Source organism: Columba livia, chromosome 4, assembly GCF_036013475.1.
Source record: "Columba livia isolate bColLiv1 breed racing homer chromosome 4, bColLiv1.pat.W.v2, whole genome shotgun sequence".
Lineage (NCBI taxonomy): Eukaryota > Metazoa > Chordata > Aves > Columbiformes > Columbidae > Columba > Columba livia.
Window position 1 is genome coordinate 6,521,647 of NC_088605.1, and position 18,140 is coordinate 6,539,786.

Genomic DNA, 18,140 nt, shown 5'->3' on the forward strand with positions numbered 1-18,140 from the left:
TCACAGGATTTGGTTGTGGCCAGAAAGGATCTTTTAAAGAAAAGAAGCACTTTGTTCTTAAAGTTCATTATTTTATCAGAGTGCTAGTGTTTGTACAAGGAATGCAAAATAAGAATTTATGGACACAGGCTAGAAAAGACACCAAATACATTTTAAATGGCTCAGAATGCTTGCATATGGCTATTCCATAGCACAGTGTGTTACATGTGCTACAGCACAAAGGAAAAGGTGATCCCTTTGCTAGGTTTACCATCGTAACCTATATACTTGCTCTCCAAATAGATTTTGTGTAGGCTCTTTCAAAGTTAGCAAAAAGTGAGTAGTGAGAATAGAAGCTTAACTAGTAAGAGAAATGTTGCTTTATAAGCAGACTGTCAGCGTGAGAAACCAGGATGTGCTGTAATTGTTAGGACTTTATGAGCAGGTTGTATCAACCGATGGCTTAAGAAATGCTGTGTTAGATCATGTGCCCAGGGATGTTGCTACTGGTTTGCTGTGTAGAACTGGTGTTGTTACTTAACCTCTTTACACTCACATTTTCCTCTCTGGGATTAACAAATATTTACCTACTTTTTATAAGTACTTAATGTTCTACAGAGAAGTGCTGAATAAATACAGGGTAGTATTAACATCAGCAGCAGGTTAATCTAACATTTTAATCTGTTAATCTAACATGCACCCTATGGGTATGCTGAATATGTTCCATACCGCTTGATCATTGTAGTTAGATTAACAAAGCATATTACAGGGATTAACTCCTAAGTAATGGCTGCAGCTGCCCACCGTGTGTGTTTATTATAGCCAAAACCAGGGTTTGAAATTCTCTTGCCTGTTGCGAATAGAAGGATGTGCTTGACTTCTACAGACCCAGTTTCCAAGTCAAAAGAACAATGTCTTGACCTAGTCGTTACCAGTAAGAGGTTTGTAACACAGCCTATTGCACAGTGGTCCAATAGCTGCTGTGCTGGGGGAAGACATCCTCGGTGCTAAGACAGCTCCGGGGCTCTGCCTACCACACCAGTTCTGCAGACTTGTTGTAAGGTTAAAATAGCTCATGTCCTACTGCGTTGTAAGAGCTGCAGTTCACAAAGTCATGTCTAGACTACCTTATAAAATATTAGCTGGAGATAAAGTCCTCCCCAGTGTAACACAGCTTCAAAGCTGGCTCTGGTTTAAGCTAGAGGTTGGACCAGATGACCTCCACAGGCTACTTGCAACCTGAATTATTCAGTTACTCTACAAAGTCAGGTATGGAGCTCAGCATGAACTGAAAATCACCCTGACTACTCCCACTAAACTCTGTGTTACTACAGCAAGACCTTTATCAGTGCCCTGGCTGGTTTCAGGGTGATTCTGGGCAGACCGTGTGATTTGCTGACACACAGGTACACTGTCACGCTCCTGCTCACTGCCTTTGTTTTCTCCATTTCGTTTCAGTGGTGCTTGGATAATCTGAGCTGTAACAGACATTGGAAGTATTTTCAACAGAGGATGGCTGAGATGGGGTCTGAGGGAGAAGAGAGTACAGAAAACACTCCATCACCTGCAGACATTGCAATTAAGAGTCTTATCAGAGCATGGATGGAGGGAGTGAGGGGGAGAACATGTGCTTGCAAATGCTTCTGTTAGCTCGAGAGGTTGGAACTTGCCATTTTCTGGCTGGAGACTGATATGGCAAATCAAGATGGAGCACAAATGCACTTCTTTTTTTTTTAGCAGTTGGCTGTTATCTTTTTTTATTCCTCTTCATTACTGTTGTAGAGTAGTTTATGGTACCACACTATAAACTTCTAGTAGCTCAAATTCCATTTTCTGCTGTAGCCTTTTCAGATCTTTTGCTAAGCGGTCGGACTGGATCACTGTGAGGAAAAAGTACTGGAGCTTTCCTCGATCAGACACGTGTAATTTAGAAATGTGTCGGAATATTATCACTTCCCAGTACCAAATATAGGGAGTACTCTATATGCTGTTCCCACAGCACTCACTCTGACCTTTGGAAGCTGTAAACAGACACTAGCAAAGAAACTCTTATCTCGTCTCATTAATAGTGACATTAAAGTGAAATATCATCAGTCTTCAAAAGGGGGCAATGTTCATAGAGATGGGGTCCTCTATAAATAGCCTATAGAAGGTAACTTGAAAAATCTTATCACAGTGAGTGTATTTTTCCTTTGCATTTTTGTGGAAGCCTCTAAGTTGTTTGTTTGGATCCTGGTTTGGTTTTTTGTTTTCATTATTTTCCATTTCAATTTTGGAGCTTGGCTTTTTTCTCTCCATGGGAAGACAATTCATGTTCTTACTGCCACATCATGAGAGAAGCAGGATGATACCGCAAGTTTTTATATACCCTGACTGCAGAGAAAAAATCTAGTTATATAATGTGTCCAGATAAAGAGGCATATATTTCCTGACATCCTTTTTACTTTTAGCAAAATTAAATAGAAATAGAACTAGCTTAGTGTGGTGGAATTTCATGTTCATGACTATACATGGTATGAGAGTCAGTGTCTTTAATATACCCTGTGCTTTGACACTCAGCACTTCTCTTTGCATTTATAGCTGAGGAGAAAGCGGTGGATGGTTTACACACCTTGAAAAGAACAGAACAGGACACGTATGGGAGAGGCAGGTGCATTGTGGTGTACGGGAGGAGGAGGAAAGCCCTGGTAAAGTATGAGAAAACCCCTGGAGCAGTGAGTATGTTCACAGTGCGGTTGCTGCTCACCTGCAAGTACCGAGCAGCTCCTCTGGGAAGGCGTCTCTGCCGGGTGCGCCAGCACAGCCAGTTCCCTCCTGCCTCCCTTGGGCCTCTGCACGAAACTGAAATCTGTACGTGCCACATCCTGGTTTGTGCTGGGATTTCAATGGATCCTGAAGGTCAATAGCAGCTTTTTATTAAAACTTACCATGAAGTAGCATTTATACAATTATTAAAGCATGTTTTTACAAAGCTAGTAATTGCTTAGTAATTTTGCCAGTGTACAGGATACTGCTAAACAGAGCAATGCCTGAGATACCAAATTGGTTGGTTAAAGGTGATTCAGCAGAGGATGGTGCAGAAGCCCACTTTGCTTTCCTCTCTGTTGCCTTCAATTTTTGTATTACATCAGTCCGTGAAGACAGCCTGTCTCCAGAAACTGCCAAGTCCCATCTGCAGTGGTCCTTCAGCTTTCTCCTAACATAATTAGGGCTGTCCACAGCCTCCCACACATTTCTTCTCTGTTTCCTTGAAGGAAACCTCCTCTCTTCTGCTCATGAGAGAAGCCCCTTTTACTCATTATTTACAGCTTCTCATTATCTTTAGCTTTCCCATCTGCATGCTGCCTCAGTGAAACCTCAAGGCCGTGCACTGACCATATTTCTCTCAACATCCCACTTTAGCAAGTGTAATGTTCACACTAGCACTTAATTAACTCCCTCCTTTCTCTCTGCCTCTGCTTTAAGGGCAAGAACATGGCTGAGTCATCCTTCAGTACCTTTACTGTTGTATTGTAGTCATCATTAAACACTATACAGTAAAAAAATTCCAAAAAGCCCATCCTTCCAATGCAGGAATGTAAGAACAGATACAATGGATCAGAACAAAGCTCTATGTGTCTTAGTATCTCCTGTCTGGCAGCAGCTGATATTTAGGGCTCAGAGAGGCACACGGCAGAAAATTTAAAGAGTGCATTGTGCATCCTCCACAGCAGTTTGCCCAGAAAGTTACTTTTTCCCTTTACTTTTTCAGAATGTTCAAATGTCCTGTTTTAAAGCTGGAATAGGCTTGGTCTTGCTGCTGGTTTCTAGTCTTGAGGGTATTCCTTAATATTAGAAGTCACTCTTGCAGTTGTTCTTTTAGAAGTTTCCTTAACAGGGGGAACGTGTCTGTCATGCTTGTCTTCTCACTGCAGCAGACATGCAGAGAGCTGGTGTTCATGGAGAATAAAAGCCTCAGGAGGAAGATGGTGAGAATCTGAACCTGCTATGGGGAAATCCCAAGCTGAAATTCTCCAGGCATCCAACCAAGATTATCTGAGCAGCCCGTCTTCCGCTCTGATTGCAGTCTTTATCAAATATGTGGGCAGGTTCTTGTCTGGCAAGGACAGGAAGAAGCAATTCACAAAAATAAGGGAGGTGTATGTCATATCCCTAAGAGGAGGCAGTGGCTCTTCTTACCTGCTGTAGCAGGAGGCTGTAAAATTTGATCCAGAAGATCTCTCTTCCAATAGTTTCTGATCACCATTTGCTTTGCTCATATGTAATTTTTTCATTGAACTGTTTCCTTTCTTTTTCCATGTTTGTTGTAAGCTGTCTGTAGCAGGGTGTTTAGGACATAAACAGAGACGGGCAGATCATTTGGGGACATCAAATAGACCTGATGATTGTGCATGACTAGGCTGAGTTGGAAAGATGGTAGCAGGTTACGAAGGACGAGAAAACTAATCTAAGTGTCAGAAGTACTGTAATAATAGTGGTAATTTATTAATGTCTTCATTTAAGGCTGAAAAAATAAGTTCCAGTGTGAGATACAGTCTTTTTTTATCAGTTTATAAAATGCTGTAACCCAAGCATTTTCTTTGTTCTGAAATAGTAGAATGGAAAACATGCTGAATTGGGATAACTTCCCATGGAGCTGGAGGGTCTGCAGATGCCTCACAGCCACTACTGAATTAATCTAAGATGCATGGATTTATTCCAAGGCAGAGGTGTCTTGTATCATGTAAGTTACAGAAGGGGAATATGGGAAACAAAGAACAGACTTCTCAGAAGACACTTTTATGCACAACTTTAGGTATTCCGAACTTAATATTTGGAGATGTTGAGTACCGGTGACCGATCTTTGTGCTGTAGAGTTTGTGTTAGGATATTTGGTACCAAGCTATGCCATTTAGTTTGCCCAAATCCAAATGATACATTTAAGCGTGCTGTTCTCTGTGTTTTCCCCAAGCTCTTGTAGTGAGTCATTGAGAATGAACAGTGTTTCTCAGCAGTCACAGTTCCACACCACTTTTGAGTCAAAATAGGCATTTCTTAATCTCTCTTTGCTAATGGCCATGGATCTAAAGCAAGTAATTCAATAATAAAGATGGAAATGGCAGCCAGAAAATGCTGACTGTCTCCACATGCTTTAACAATACTCCCCATAGAGTAGGATCAACCTTTTTGTATCTAGCCCGTATCCGTTAGTAAAGCTGTAGGTTTAGAAATGCACATTTTTTATTACTGTATTCAGGAGCTGCATTCGTCTTGGATTTTTGCTCTAAATGTTCATGTTGTCTTTCTAAGTTTTGGTTCATTTGTTTATTCTTTTGCTTCCCAAGCAGAAGTCAGGAGGTATATGCAATAGGTCACCCATTCTTTTCCATTGAATAGAAGACCAAACATTTCTCTTCCAAGAGGCTGAGCATATGTACCTATATATGTATGTATGTGTGTGTATATATGTTCCTTGATGAGATGCAGATTATTTCCTGATTAAACTATATTTCTTCTCCTGATACTTTTTAGGTACTGTAACAATACTACAGAATATATGGGTGCACTGTTGCTATTGAATGTGTATTTAATTTATTTTTATGTTGATTTTGTTATTTTGTTTCCCCCACTTGAACTTCAGCACCTAAACATCACTGCAGGTTTCCTGTCTGACATTTTTCACTATACTTAGAGACATTTCTTAGCCAGGTTGTCTGTTCTTCTCAAGCTGTTCTGAAATGCCTCTCGTGTAGGTTCACTCTGTTGGAGGATGTGCCTTCTTGATAAGAGTCATCTCCACTTGCTACTTCCTAACCTTTTCTAGATTTGATAGCAGAGTGCCCTGTACAAATGTATCAGTCACTCTTCCTGTTCTAAAAAGTCTTGGTTTGGCAGTTGTTGTTCAGCTGTGCGGCTGACATCCCCTCTGCCTGTGGCCAAAGAGGAATGAGTCTGATTATGGCAGAGGTTTTGGGGGATCAGACTTTCCATGGCTGTGAACTGCTCAGGAAGAGCAGTTGCTAGGAGAAGTCTGCACAGTAATCAGGGCAAGGTAGGTGGTTCTGCCCTCATTAACAAAGCTGGTTTATTTTGTTGTTTGGGAGACAGAGATGAAACCATCTAAGGTACAATCTGTATAGGACTTTGCACTGCCTGATCTTCCTCCACTGCTGAAACCATTCCAAAATGTTCCACTAGAATTGAGCGTCTTCTCTGCTGAATGGGCTGTGTAAATTATATATGTCCCTACACCTTCAACTCTTCTTATATGTCTGTTATTTCTTTATAGGCTTGGGCAGGCAGAAGGGCTTTCTTCAAGCAAAGCCTCTTTCCAGGATGCTTGGGATATCATATGTTGAGCTTACATATGCAGCTAAGACCCAGCCCATAAAGAGCAGGTAGGGGCCATTGTCACTCTTGCACTAATGACTCAGTAGAGCTGAATTTCTCCTCTTCACCTTCCGTTTACCAAATAGCTACTTAAGTAAAGCTGCCTGTATTCGAATAAACAGGCTCCTTAGGTTTTCCATCACTGAACTATCTGTGTACATTTGAGGCTTAAGATCAGTCAACAATGGTCTGGTGGTGGTTGTGTACAAAGCAGCAGCACAAAGATGTGCTGTCAAAGATTGCTGCTGAGCAGAAGAAAAGATCTTCAAGCCTTGCTGAGGGTTGTTGCCCAGAGAGTGGCAGGTCAGCCGTGATGGCAACTGGCAGGAGTTGCAGGGAACATGTTGAGCTGGAAGAGGCTGGAAGGAGCCAAGAGGAAATGAGGCTGAGTTATGCTCTGGGCACTAAAATGTTTTGCTGCAGCTTTGCATGTTGTCCTCTGTGTTGTCTCTCTTTAAGATCTGGTATCTTCTTCTGTTGGCCCATTTTTTCTGTGCTTGAAATATACAGCAAGTATTAAGTGACTGCACTGTGGTGATTGCACAAATTTTTGTGCAGAGATCTGTGTCTTATACTTGATAATAACACATCATTTACTGTAATAATGTAGTGCAGCGTCTGCCAACATACACTCTAAAGTCTCACACTAAATAGTCCCGATACATGAAAAGTCTTTGATAACAGATTTTGAAGTACTTATTTGGCTGTGATACACAAGCAAGACAGCCACAGGATGACTCATTGCCTTAGAGCTTGGGCTAAAATGGCCTAATGGCTTATTTTGGAGAGAACGCAGCTCTTCCAGAGAACAGTCATGTCTGGAGAAGACACTAATTTACACTTGTTTATTGCAGCAGACCACCCAGTCCTGTCTTTGTGGTGCTTGTATAGCAAAGTGTTGCCGCCGTAAGGACTTGGAGTCCTTGGGACAGGAATGTTTGGTGGTAGCCCCGTACCTCCAGCTGTACCCAGAAAACAGTGGTGTTTGTAGCAGAGCTGCTGGCAGTGGGTGAGGAAGTGGCAGCTCCTTCCAGGTCTCACCGTGGGGTGGAAGTTCCCTCTGGTGGAGGAACGGACCCACTACAGAGAGAGGAGCAATGTGGCGATTGACATGCTCCTCCCAGAAGATAATTTTTAGAGGTGTTGAACTTTAACTACATGTATGTCTATACTTGCAGCTTTAGCTGAAGACTGTGGGTGCTCTAGGTTTTCTGAGGACCAGGTCCAGAAAGCTGACAAAAGATTATCCCATATCAGAGGACTTTTAGCTGAGCAGAAGAAAGGTGTTAGGTAAGGGCTGGGTATCGTGTGATGCTCGTCCCCCTGTGGAGATGGAGTGCAAGGGTGGCCGTGGCCAGCTGGGGCTGGAGAGGTCTGTGATCACCTCCTAGCTCTGCTACCTCTGCCTTGAAGTGTTCAGCCTCTCCCTAGAGGATTTCCTTACAGGTTACTCATTATATATTAGGGAATTTCAGCCTCTTTCAGCTATGCTGTCTCAGAATGACAGGGAAATTTTGCTGCGTATGTACAGTCCTAGAAAATAACGTGTCAGGGATGAAGTCTGGGATTTCATGGTGCAGCCAGGGTGGCCAGGGCCTTGGCCCTAGCACCTGCAGCCAGGGCAACCACTCCACAGAGCAGCCTCCCAGGGAAGCTTGGGGCTCGTCTCCTGGTGACAGCTTTGAGGCCTAAGGATTGCCATGAGACTAAACCACATCATGAATTCCTATGGCGTGTGTGCTTCTGGTAGAAGAAAAAAACCCCAAAGCAGTGGAAGTCACCATCCCTGGAGATGTTTAAAAGACGTATAGATGAGGTTCATGATTTAGTGCTAGATTTAAGTTATGGTTGGATTAGATGATCTTAAGGGTCGCTTCCAAGCAAATGATTCCATGATTCTATGAAGATTATTTCTGACAGTCTAATAATATTTGACATGTGTCAATGTAACAAAGGAAAAGAAGAACCCAAAGGAAACTTAGGGAAGAAAAACCTGCAGGTCAAGCCAATATCTGCTCTGCACATTGGCAAATGTTCCTTGTGGAAATTGCATTTTATACCTGTGAGACCCCCTAATGAAAACTAACGTGGCAAGATGGGGATCCACCTGGACCTTGCAGCTAACATGTTTGTCGGTTGTGCCTACAAACTTTGGGGTGTGGAGGGGGATCCGTCTCTTCCTTTATATCCAAGAAGCCCAACACCACCATTGGTACCCTTAGTTTGATATGAACACTCGATAGCGTTCGCTTCGCGTCCCGCTGGGCTGCGGTGCTCCAGAGGCGCCCGCCTGCCCGCCCGTTGCCGCAGCGTGGGGAAGGGACCCGTCTGGTGCAGCCACCACCCTCTCCCAGCCCCGAAACCACCCCCCCCACACCCGGGGGTCTCCCGGTGAGAGCGGAGAGGGGGGTCCTGCTCCTCCTCCCCCTCCCACAGCACCGAGCGGGGCGGGGGGCGGCCGTGGGCTCTGCCCAATCTCCGCGCCCGGGCCCGGCTGCGCGTTGGCTGCCGGCGGCGCCGCCAGTGAGGCTGCGCTGAGGCTGCGGGGCCGGATGGCCGAGCCGCCCGCCCCGCTCACTCGGGCGGCGGCCGGCGGCGGGCGAGGAGCCGGGGTGAGCCCTCCCTGCCGGGAGAGCCAGCCCTGCGGCAGGCAACGCCATGGTCTCATGGATCATCTCCAGGCTGGTGGTGTGAGTAGCTACCGCTCGGGCACCTGCGACGGCCGTGTATCTGGATGTCCGTGCGTCTGTCCGTGCCGTGCCGGCTGCCCGTCCCGCTCGCCTCTGCTGTAAAGACGCGGTGGCGGCGACTCGGCTAAATTTAGCGGGCGGTTGTTAGGGCTGGGGCGTTCGGCTGCTTGATGAGTGAGGGAAAATATAGGTGGGGTCCAACGGTATTTTCCAACGTGGGAAAATTATCAGCGGGTGGAGGGCGTAATGCTGTACGGCGCAAGGTGACAGCGGAGGAGGAGAGCGGGTGGCATCGACCGCTGCTCGGCGACAAACGGGCTCGGGGTCTGGAGGGGGAATCGAGCATCAACGGGTGGGAAAATGGACGTGGGTTCGGGCAGCGGCGCTTTGTTAAGCGGGGCTCGGCGGGCTGGGACTCGCGAGAGGGCGCTGGGCTCTCCCGGCCGCTACCGCTGCTTTCTTCTCTCTCTTTTTTTTTCTATAAAATAAATATCAAATATTTCTTTCTTCCTTGCAACTTGCCGCCTACCGTCTCAAAAGATGTTCTCGTTTTGCCTTTAATCTGTCAGCCCCCGAGGAGAAGCATGTGGCTCTTTCCACTTGCCCTACAGCTTTTCCATGGCTGCAAGTGGTGTAGGTGGGAAGACATGTAGAAATTCCCTGGAAATTCTTCCCAGGTATCAGGGGAGAATGGAGCAAGCTCAAGATATATGCTCATCTGCCCCACCTGAGAAGAGATTAAGTAAGAAAAGGGCATTTTTGATGCCACTTGGAAAATCCCTGGGGGAGCAGTTTAGGCTTAAGGTGGGGCAGCGGGATGGCTGATCCATCTCCCTTCTGGAAATGTGGCTGGTCAAGGTTAGTACAGTGAATCAGATGAACAATTTGCCAGTTTTCTCTGTCTGGTACATATAGCTGCAGACTCAGGAAAACATCTGTTGGGTTCTTAAGTTATTCTAGAGGGTCTGCAAGGGCCTGTCACTTTCTTTGTCTGAAAGAAACGTGCCATGATGTTGCACCATCAGGATAGTTCCAGGAAGGCATTTTTTCAAGGTCTCCTCTTTTGCCGTATGAGATGAAATATCAAAAGGAAAACTCACCTTGACCTTAGCTATCTCTCTGTATCGCTGAGACATTGGGTAGCTGTCAGGTATCAAGATTTTTGGGGGTTCCAGAGTTGAATTTAACCCCTGGAGGTATATGGTCAGGATTCAGCTGCAGCTGTTGCTAGCCATTTGCACTTCATTTTGCGAAAGCATGCTAAGTATTTAAATGATTTAATTTGAACAGTATAACTGTGCAGATATCTCTGACAGCAATGTGAGATATAACATGTATTGTCCAAGGCTGCTTCTCTTTCTTCTCTACTGGCTAATTTCCACTTTGAAAAAACCTGTCGTCGTGTAACCCAGCTAATCCTCAAGAACAAAGAATGTCCACAGGGAGATGGTAGTTTAACTTACTTGCCTCTGTACATGCACATATACATGAGTGATTCCATCTAAGACACATGGGCTGGGTTAAAATAGGACAGGGGCAGGACATAGAGGAGTTGACATCTGCAGCCGGGTGATTAGCTGAACATACAGACCTTCCCGTTCTCTTCAGCTTCATTTATCTGAATAGCATGTCACAGCATGAAATCAACTGTGGAGGGAGTGGTACCAATTATTTGTTATACTAGATTTCCAACACTAAATAACAATTGGAATACACAGTGTACGTATTAATAATTTTGTAATCACAGTAATAATTTAAAAAATAATTTTGCAAGGAAACCCGGGGCAAGCCAAGCTTGATCACCACTTTCTTTGCATTGCTGTTTAGTATACATCCATCCTTTAAGAATGTTTTGCACCAGGAAGTGCTGGTTTGTTATGATACCAGCATGAAACTCGGGCTCTGTGGAGTATTGCGTAAAACACCATTTCCTAGAGCTGCCATTATAGAGAAATAGAGGAGAGTATAAATAATCTTACCTCCCTTCAGATGCTGGAAACCTTGAGCTGCCTAACATGGAACAACCCTGCAGTCTGGATGCAGCACACCATGCAGATCTGTCATTTTGGCCTTTTAAGCCCTTCTATTATTTTATTTTTCAGAGAAAAAAAAAAAAACAAAGGCAGTTCTATTAATCATTTCAACTGTCAAATGAAAAGGATGTTCACAAGAGAACTTGTTGCTGCACTTTTAGGCGAAAACAAACAAGGATATGCAGGTGGCTTAATTGCTGGTGACCACTGTGAGCTTCTTATGAGCTGAGCTGATTCTTCAGCCCAGGGGTGTGTGCAGCACCACATGGGCCAGAAGGCCGAGCTCTATGTACAGCGCAGGCCTGCGCTCGCTCAGCTTCGCTGTTGGGTGGATCCTGACTCCTCAGCCTACAGTGGTCTTCAGATTAGGATCATGACAAAGATTTAATCTATTTAATCTGGTTTCTCCATCTCATTATGAGTAGCTGATCCATCAGTACAGAGAGCTGTGCTGTTAGGTAGCATGGCTACTTTGCTGGGCTTTTTTTTCCCCTGCTTGTGCCTATTTAGTTGTTTTTTTCATCAGATCTTTCCAGCTGATAAGGAATATGAGGAAAGCGGTGTGGTGTGGTTTAGTCACACTGGGATTATTGCTTTGTGCTCTTAAAACTTCTGCTGATCTCTGTGTAGGTTATATCTGATATGACTCAGCTAAGAAGGGCTTTAAAATGGAAAGCAAACCTTTGCTGTGGCTCTTGGGTGCTTTGTCACTTCCACTGTCTCTGATGTGGTTGTTACAATCTCTTACCTGACAGTTTCTATTTCCAAAATGTTGCTGAAGGAGAAGAGTCTGTGAGCACTTCTCACCCACTTCAGTGGGAAGGCAGGCAGTTTATTGCAAACCTCTTTCATCATTTCAACTTTAGTGTTTGGACTTCGTGTTAACGCTGGTCCAGAGTGCTGGCTTGTTCTGTTCTGCCTGCAGAGCGGTGTGCTGTGACCCCCAGAAGAGAACACATAAAAACTTCAGAGCAGCATCTTCTACTGCCATCGCTGCATGTTAAAGGCTTCATTATTGTCAGGATCTGCACTAGGTAGTGTACAAATGCAAAATAAAAAGATAATCCTGTCCCTAGGTATCTTTTTCCATTAAGAGCTCAATTTTCATCCTCTTGTGGTCTGGGTAGTTTTTTCACTCACTTCAACATGAACAAAGTCATGTTCATTTCCTCATGGTAGTAGATTACAGGTGACTTTTCCACCAAGGCATGTCTGGGATCACTGTGATCACAAGTGTTGCATTTTGGAGTTATTGGTTACTTTGTCTCTCAAAATAACTGGAATGGCATAGCGTTATTATTTGTGGGTTAATTACAGCCCCTTTTTAATTCATCATCTCTGAGTACATCTCAAAGGACATCCTGGAACACCTGTATCTCAGTTTCCTCATCTGTGAAGCGTAATGAACTGTGCTGAATTTATCTTCGCTGAGACAGACCAGAAGGGAGCAGTGGCAGGTCCTACCATCCACAGTTTATGGCTATTCATTTTGATGGAGATTCTTTTTTGCTTCAAGTGGTAGAGGCCACTCTAGCAGAAGGACTTGGGATCTGTCTTTGTTGTTGCACTCTGGTTCAGCTACAGGGCACAGCACTGGCAATCCGAGGTGATTACCGGTCTGCTGTATCTTTTGGCTGTTGTCTAAAAGCATTTTGAAGTTAAAAGTGATATATATAAATGCAGCCTATCGTGTTTGCGTGGAAATCCTCTTCCCAGAACCATGGGAACTGCTTTCTGTGCTTGGGATCATGCAGAACAGAAGTACAGGCGTTGGCTCCAATTTGGAATGTCAGGCACTTTGCACTGCCTGTTGAAAGCCTTTCAATCTGGAACACATGGTAGAGGAAGGAGATGTCAGTGGAAATGAGGTTGGATCAGACAGGTCATCAATAGCTGTGCTGATACTGGGTGACTTAAGCACTTTAATTCCTGCGGTGAGGAGCTCAGGAGTGCAGTACAAATTATTACAAAGTGGTTAAATAGGTTCTTCATGGTCAAAACCCACAACCTTACTTATGTTTTTTTGCCTGTATTTGTTTTCTTTTAAATCAAAATATCAGTAATGGCCTGTCTGATCTCTTACGTTTTGATGTGAAATAGGGTGGCAGTCTCAGATATGGGAGTTTCTGGCCCTGTGTAGAAGTAACAGGGAGTGGGGATTTATCAGATACATAATTTCTTGCAGCTGTCACTGGAAATATGTAGGTCTGAACTAAACCAAAGAGGAACCAATATAGTTTTTAAACTGATGAGTGAAATTTCCTTCCCCGTCACAATTTGTCAGCTTTCTCTTTCTTGGTTAGCGTGATGCCATTTTAGTGAGGGTATGTGAGATTGGCCACCCCCATCCTGAGCTGGTGTAAATCCATAGTGCTACTGAGTCAGACACTGATTTAATCAAAAGACACTGCTTACATCAGCAAAGAATTTCCATTTTAGAGATACTTAGCAAGTCTTTCCTCCTCCAGCTTTTCATGTATATGGGAAACCTGAAGAGATTTATGAATGGGAAAAAAAAAGTCATATAGGAGATATTATATGATGTAAATGATAACTTGTATCTGCTTTACTACAGACAGGATCTGCTCAGGTGCGGGAGGGCTGTTCTCATGGAGGCAGAACGTGGCCCCATGCTTTTGCTTATTGATTAGCCTTTCAGTTAATACATATCACGTATGTGAAGGTCCTTCTTCACACTCTACATGATTTAATTGGTGCTGGCAGGTGATGGGAAGGGTTCTCGTATTTATTGCTTTGTACAGGCCTCAACAACAGTGATGCAGAATTATCTGAAAATAAAGCAGCGGACCTGGTGTGGCTTGAGCTCTCAGCCAGGGCTGTGGGATGAGTTTGCAGGAGACTCTGAAGCTGGGAAGTGAGAAGGACAGACCACCTGCCATATATGCAGAATGTGCTAAGAGGCGTTACCTATACAATAAGGTGGTGTCATCCCTCTGAAACAGATCTTGCGGTCTTGCACAGCTGCTCTCCCTTGCACGAAGAGCAAGTGGTCTCTGTGGCCCCCAGCTCAGCCCAGCGCCCACCACGTGCATCTCTGCTGCAGCCTTTAGGGCTCCGCTGAGGGGGCAGAACCTGTTGGTGACAGTAAGTGACAGGGGAGCGTCCAGCGCAGGTGTGACATTTGCTTTGCCCTTCACGTGAAATGTGACCGCGCTGGTCCCGCTGCAGGGGATAACGCTGCCGGCTGCTTTGTCAGCCATGACCCAGATTTTCCTGCACGAGCACAGATGTGCTGGAAATGCTCTCAGCCCCAATGGGGAAGGTTTTCTTGCATGCACATCGCAGATGTTACTAGTCCTGGTTTGGTTAGGAAGGATGCTTTACCAAACCAGAGGTTATGGAATGTAGCTAAGGGGCTTGGCCTTCACAGCTGCCTTAATACAGTATTTTTACCTCTGTGGGACCCTTTCCATTTTACTGTATTAAAGCATATTGAAGCATTAATTTAGTAAGTATTGTGTCATTGAAATGATTCTTACTGCCGTTGTACTGGTAAGGGCACTGAGGCACAGGGAGATCAAGTGAGGTGTCCAATATTGCACAGAAAACTTGTGATAACAGGTAATATATTTCCTCCAGGCTCCTTGATCAATACATTAATGAAAGGGGATCTGATCAAGGGAACTGGGCATTCTGTTTGTCATTTGTTTTATGGATTCATGATGGGTTGTGAGAGGGATAGAACAAAACTACAGACTTAAATATATGCTACTTGAAGCAGTCAAACAACCAAAGACTTAAATATTTGGAATAATGACCCATTGCCTTTCAGATCCTCAGTGCCATCCTCAATGCCATAGGCAGCAGAATGCAACAGCCAAATTGCCTTATTTTATTACTTAAAATTGGTTACTTAGTCCCAGCAGGGAGGTTTAGAGACAAGTTACTCAACCTGTGGTCCGCAGGTGGCTGGATGTCCACAAAAATCGGACAGTCCATGAAAATGTTTCCTCTCTAAACCAAACCCCCTCGTCCAGGCAGTCATCAGTTAAGTGCTAACTGGTTTAATCAGGTGATAACCGCTTTTTACATTTTTAGTTACAGGTTTTGTAATTATGTCTACTGGATTACAGTTTTGTTAAATACTAACACTTTGACGTTGTACCATGTGACTTATTATTTGTCATCTGTCCTTAAGCAACAGTGGGATACAAAATGAGCTGTATGTTTCTTTTAAAGGGTCAGATGGTCCAGTGAATAGGAAAGGCTGAGAAACACTCTTCCATGCTCTTATTGCAGTTAACAGAGGGAGAGAGACATCTCCAAGGAGCTTCCGTTAATGTGTGGCCTCGAGAGCTGTTTGATCAAGAGGAAATACTTGGTTGCAGAGAGGACAAAGGGGGGCGTGTAATCATGCCTAATACTTCTTAAGCAGTTTTTTCTGAGCACTGCATTTGCCTTTCCGCTCCCATGCTTTCAGCAGCCAGAGATGGTATCTTGGGAACTTTCAGGCTGATCATAAGGCCAGGTGAGGACTTGAGTGCTGCAGAAGTAATGGCCAGTTTGGATTGCTGTAGAACCTTCATATATCAAAATTGCTTTTGTGTCCTCATTAGGCAGGTAGGATCTGAGTCTAGATTTCCTTTTGTTGGCTTGTCCGCTTGTCTTATCAGGGCCAGTCAGCAGATTTCAGGTAGGTCTTGTGAGGTGAAATGGCTTGAGGGAGGGATGAATCCATGTAATCAGGCTCTTCACATGCAAAACACTTATATGGCAAAATACCGCTTAAATCACCTGTGTTGTTGAAGTTAATCACATGCTGCTTTTTGCAGAGGAAGGTGTCTATGTTATCATTTGTATGTTGTTTAGATTGTAAACTCTTTAGAGCAGGAAGTCTTATTTAGTATTTTTGTTTTTACAGCACCCTAGACAGTGGACTTTAGTCTCTATTTAGTTCTCCTAAGTTCTGTAGTAATATAAAAATAAATGATGTGTGAATAAATGCAACTCTGCCTTCTAGGTGAATCATTTATGAGACTGATCCTGTGTTCCTTGGTAATTTCTTTGTGACGCTATTACTGGTAGAGTGTTCACATTCTGGTTTGGCATTTCACATGCATGTAGTAAGACAAGATTCCTGCTCTGAGGAGCTCCTAATTTAAACTGATGAAACACAAGCAAAACACATGGTGAGCAGAGAGGTGAGAATGAACTAGAAGAAGTGACAAAATGAAAACTGTGATTTATCTTTCCGTGACTCATGTGCTTCTGGAGAGAAGGATGAGATAACGGGACACGCCTGCTCTTTCTGCAGGCAGGACCCAGGAAGGCCCTCCAGACCTGCAGTGACATGCCAGAATCATAGAATAATAGAATCACTGAATCACTTGGGTTCGAAGAGACCCTCAGGATCATCAAGTCCAACCATAACCTAACTCTAGCACTAAACCATGTCCCTAAGAACCTCATCTATACATCTTTTAAACCTCTCCAGGGATGGTGACTCCACCACTGCCCTGGGCAGCCTGTTCCAATGCCTGACAACTCTCTCCATGAAGAAATGTTTCCTAATTTCCAATCTAAACCTCCCCTGGCACAACTCGAGGCCATTTCCTCTTGTCCTGTCACTTGCTGAAATAGGGACATGGGTGGTACTTTCCCAAGCTTCATATATAGAATCACTCCATCTTTTGATATGAAGGTGAGAGCAGCAGTATCTCCTTAGTAGGTTCTTTTTGTTTCTCGTAGACACATTTTGCAATGACCTGCAGGCAAGCAAAAGCTGCTCCAGCCAGAAGAAGGGCAAGGCTGGTGGTGAAGAAGTTGTTTGTACAGTAAGTAGAAATGACGAGTGAAGATTATGTTTCAGGAGAGAGACACATTTATATGGAGGCAGAGGATTAGGTGTCAAGTTGGAGACTGAATCTTGGAAGCGACAGCTGGGAACGCTGGTGTGGCGTCACACTTAGTGAAGGTTTGTTTCTTCAAATGCTGCTGTCTTGCTTGCTGTGTCCCTTACTGCTAATGCACTGATTGCAAATAAACAACGAACCAATTCCAGAGAAGGAATCAATCAACTGGTCAATAAAGCCGCAGTCCATCTTTCCCCCTTCTCTCTCGTGGAGCCAACAGTAATCTTCTGCTTTCCAAAATGACAAATTTTACAGGACAACAAAACCAGTACAGAAGAACCTGTTTGTGAGGAGCTAGAAAGAATGCCCCTCATGTCTGGAATTTTGTGCCGTTTTGGACGGGTCCCAGGGATGCCAGGGCAATGTGTGTAGCCTGCCTTTGCATCTACTGAGCCATTCAGTGCTGTCAGCATCAACAAACAGTTGCAGCTCCTGTTCAAGAAGCATTTCTGTTCTGCTGAGTTCATACTGTTGCTTCTTTTCATTCAGCTCAGTTGAGCTAATTTATTCTGTTTCTTGTCTCCAGCCTCTAAGTATGTGTTTTTAGAGGAAGGCCAAAAGCTGACAGGCGTATCTTGCCTCATGTTTTCGAGGGAGGCCCATGGCCAATAACCAGCCTTGTGTGAGAGAGGAGGGAAGGATTTGTGCTGCAGATTGTGTGTGAGAATACCAAGAGCCTGGATTCAGCGGTCATGCAGTCTCTTTGTGGGAAGAGGGCAAGTTATATATTCTTTCTTAATTTGGTACCTGCAAAATAGGTTTAGTGCTAACTTCTGTCCATCTAAACTTCTAGTTCTGCTTTACATGTGATAGACCCTGACGTGGGCACGAGTTCCACTTGCTGGAGTAGAATTGAAAGGGCAATGTAAATATGAATTTTAAGTTGAAATTTCTGAGCTAGCAAAAGTTCGGGTGTGCTCTGGGATGTTTTGCGTAGATTGGTCTCTGTTGTGGCAAAGTTCTCCTGAGGGTCAGCCCCTGAGAAGCACTCATGGAGAAGTCAAACCAGGAACTTTAGATGGCATTTAATGAGGAATACCGTTCTAAGGAGGGCTGGATGGGATGCACCTGGTCAAGATGAAGAGCAGAGCAATCCCAGGAAGACGTTCTCCTCTCATCACAACATTTCATGGCCACCTTCGTCTTGATGCCTTAGGCACAAATGCTCTAACACTTGCTGTGAGCACGTGGGGACA

The 18,140-nt window shown here is 44.3% G+C and overlaps 1 protein-coding gene across 12 annotated transcripts in view; it reads left to right on the plus strand.

The window, feature by feature from the left end:
• The first annotated feature begins 8,859 nt into the window (after positions 1-8,859).
• Positions 8,860-18,140, plus strand: part of REEP1 (receptor accessory protein 1) — a 67,964-nt gene continuing 58,683 nt past the window's right edge. For all 12 annotated transcript variants that reach the window (XM_065060277.1, XM_065060268.1, XM_065060271.1 and 9 more), the window contains exon 1: positions 8,860-9,038. In XM_065060277.1, the coding sequence (XP_064916349.1) occupies positions 9,007-9,038 (32 nt within the window). In that variant the 5' untranslated portion in view covers positions 8,860-9,006. The remainder of the gene's footprint in view (positions 9,039-18,140) is intronic.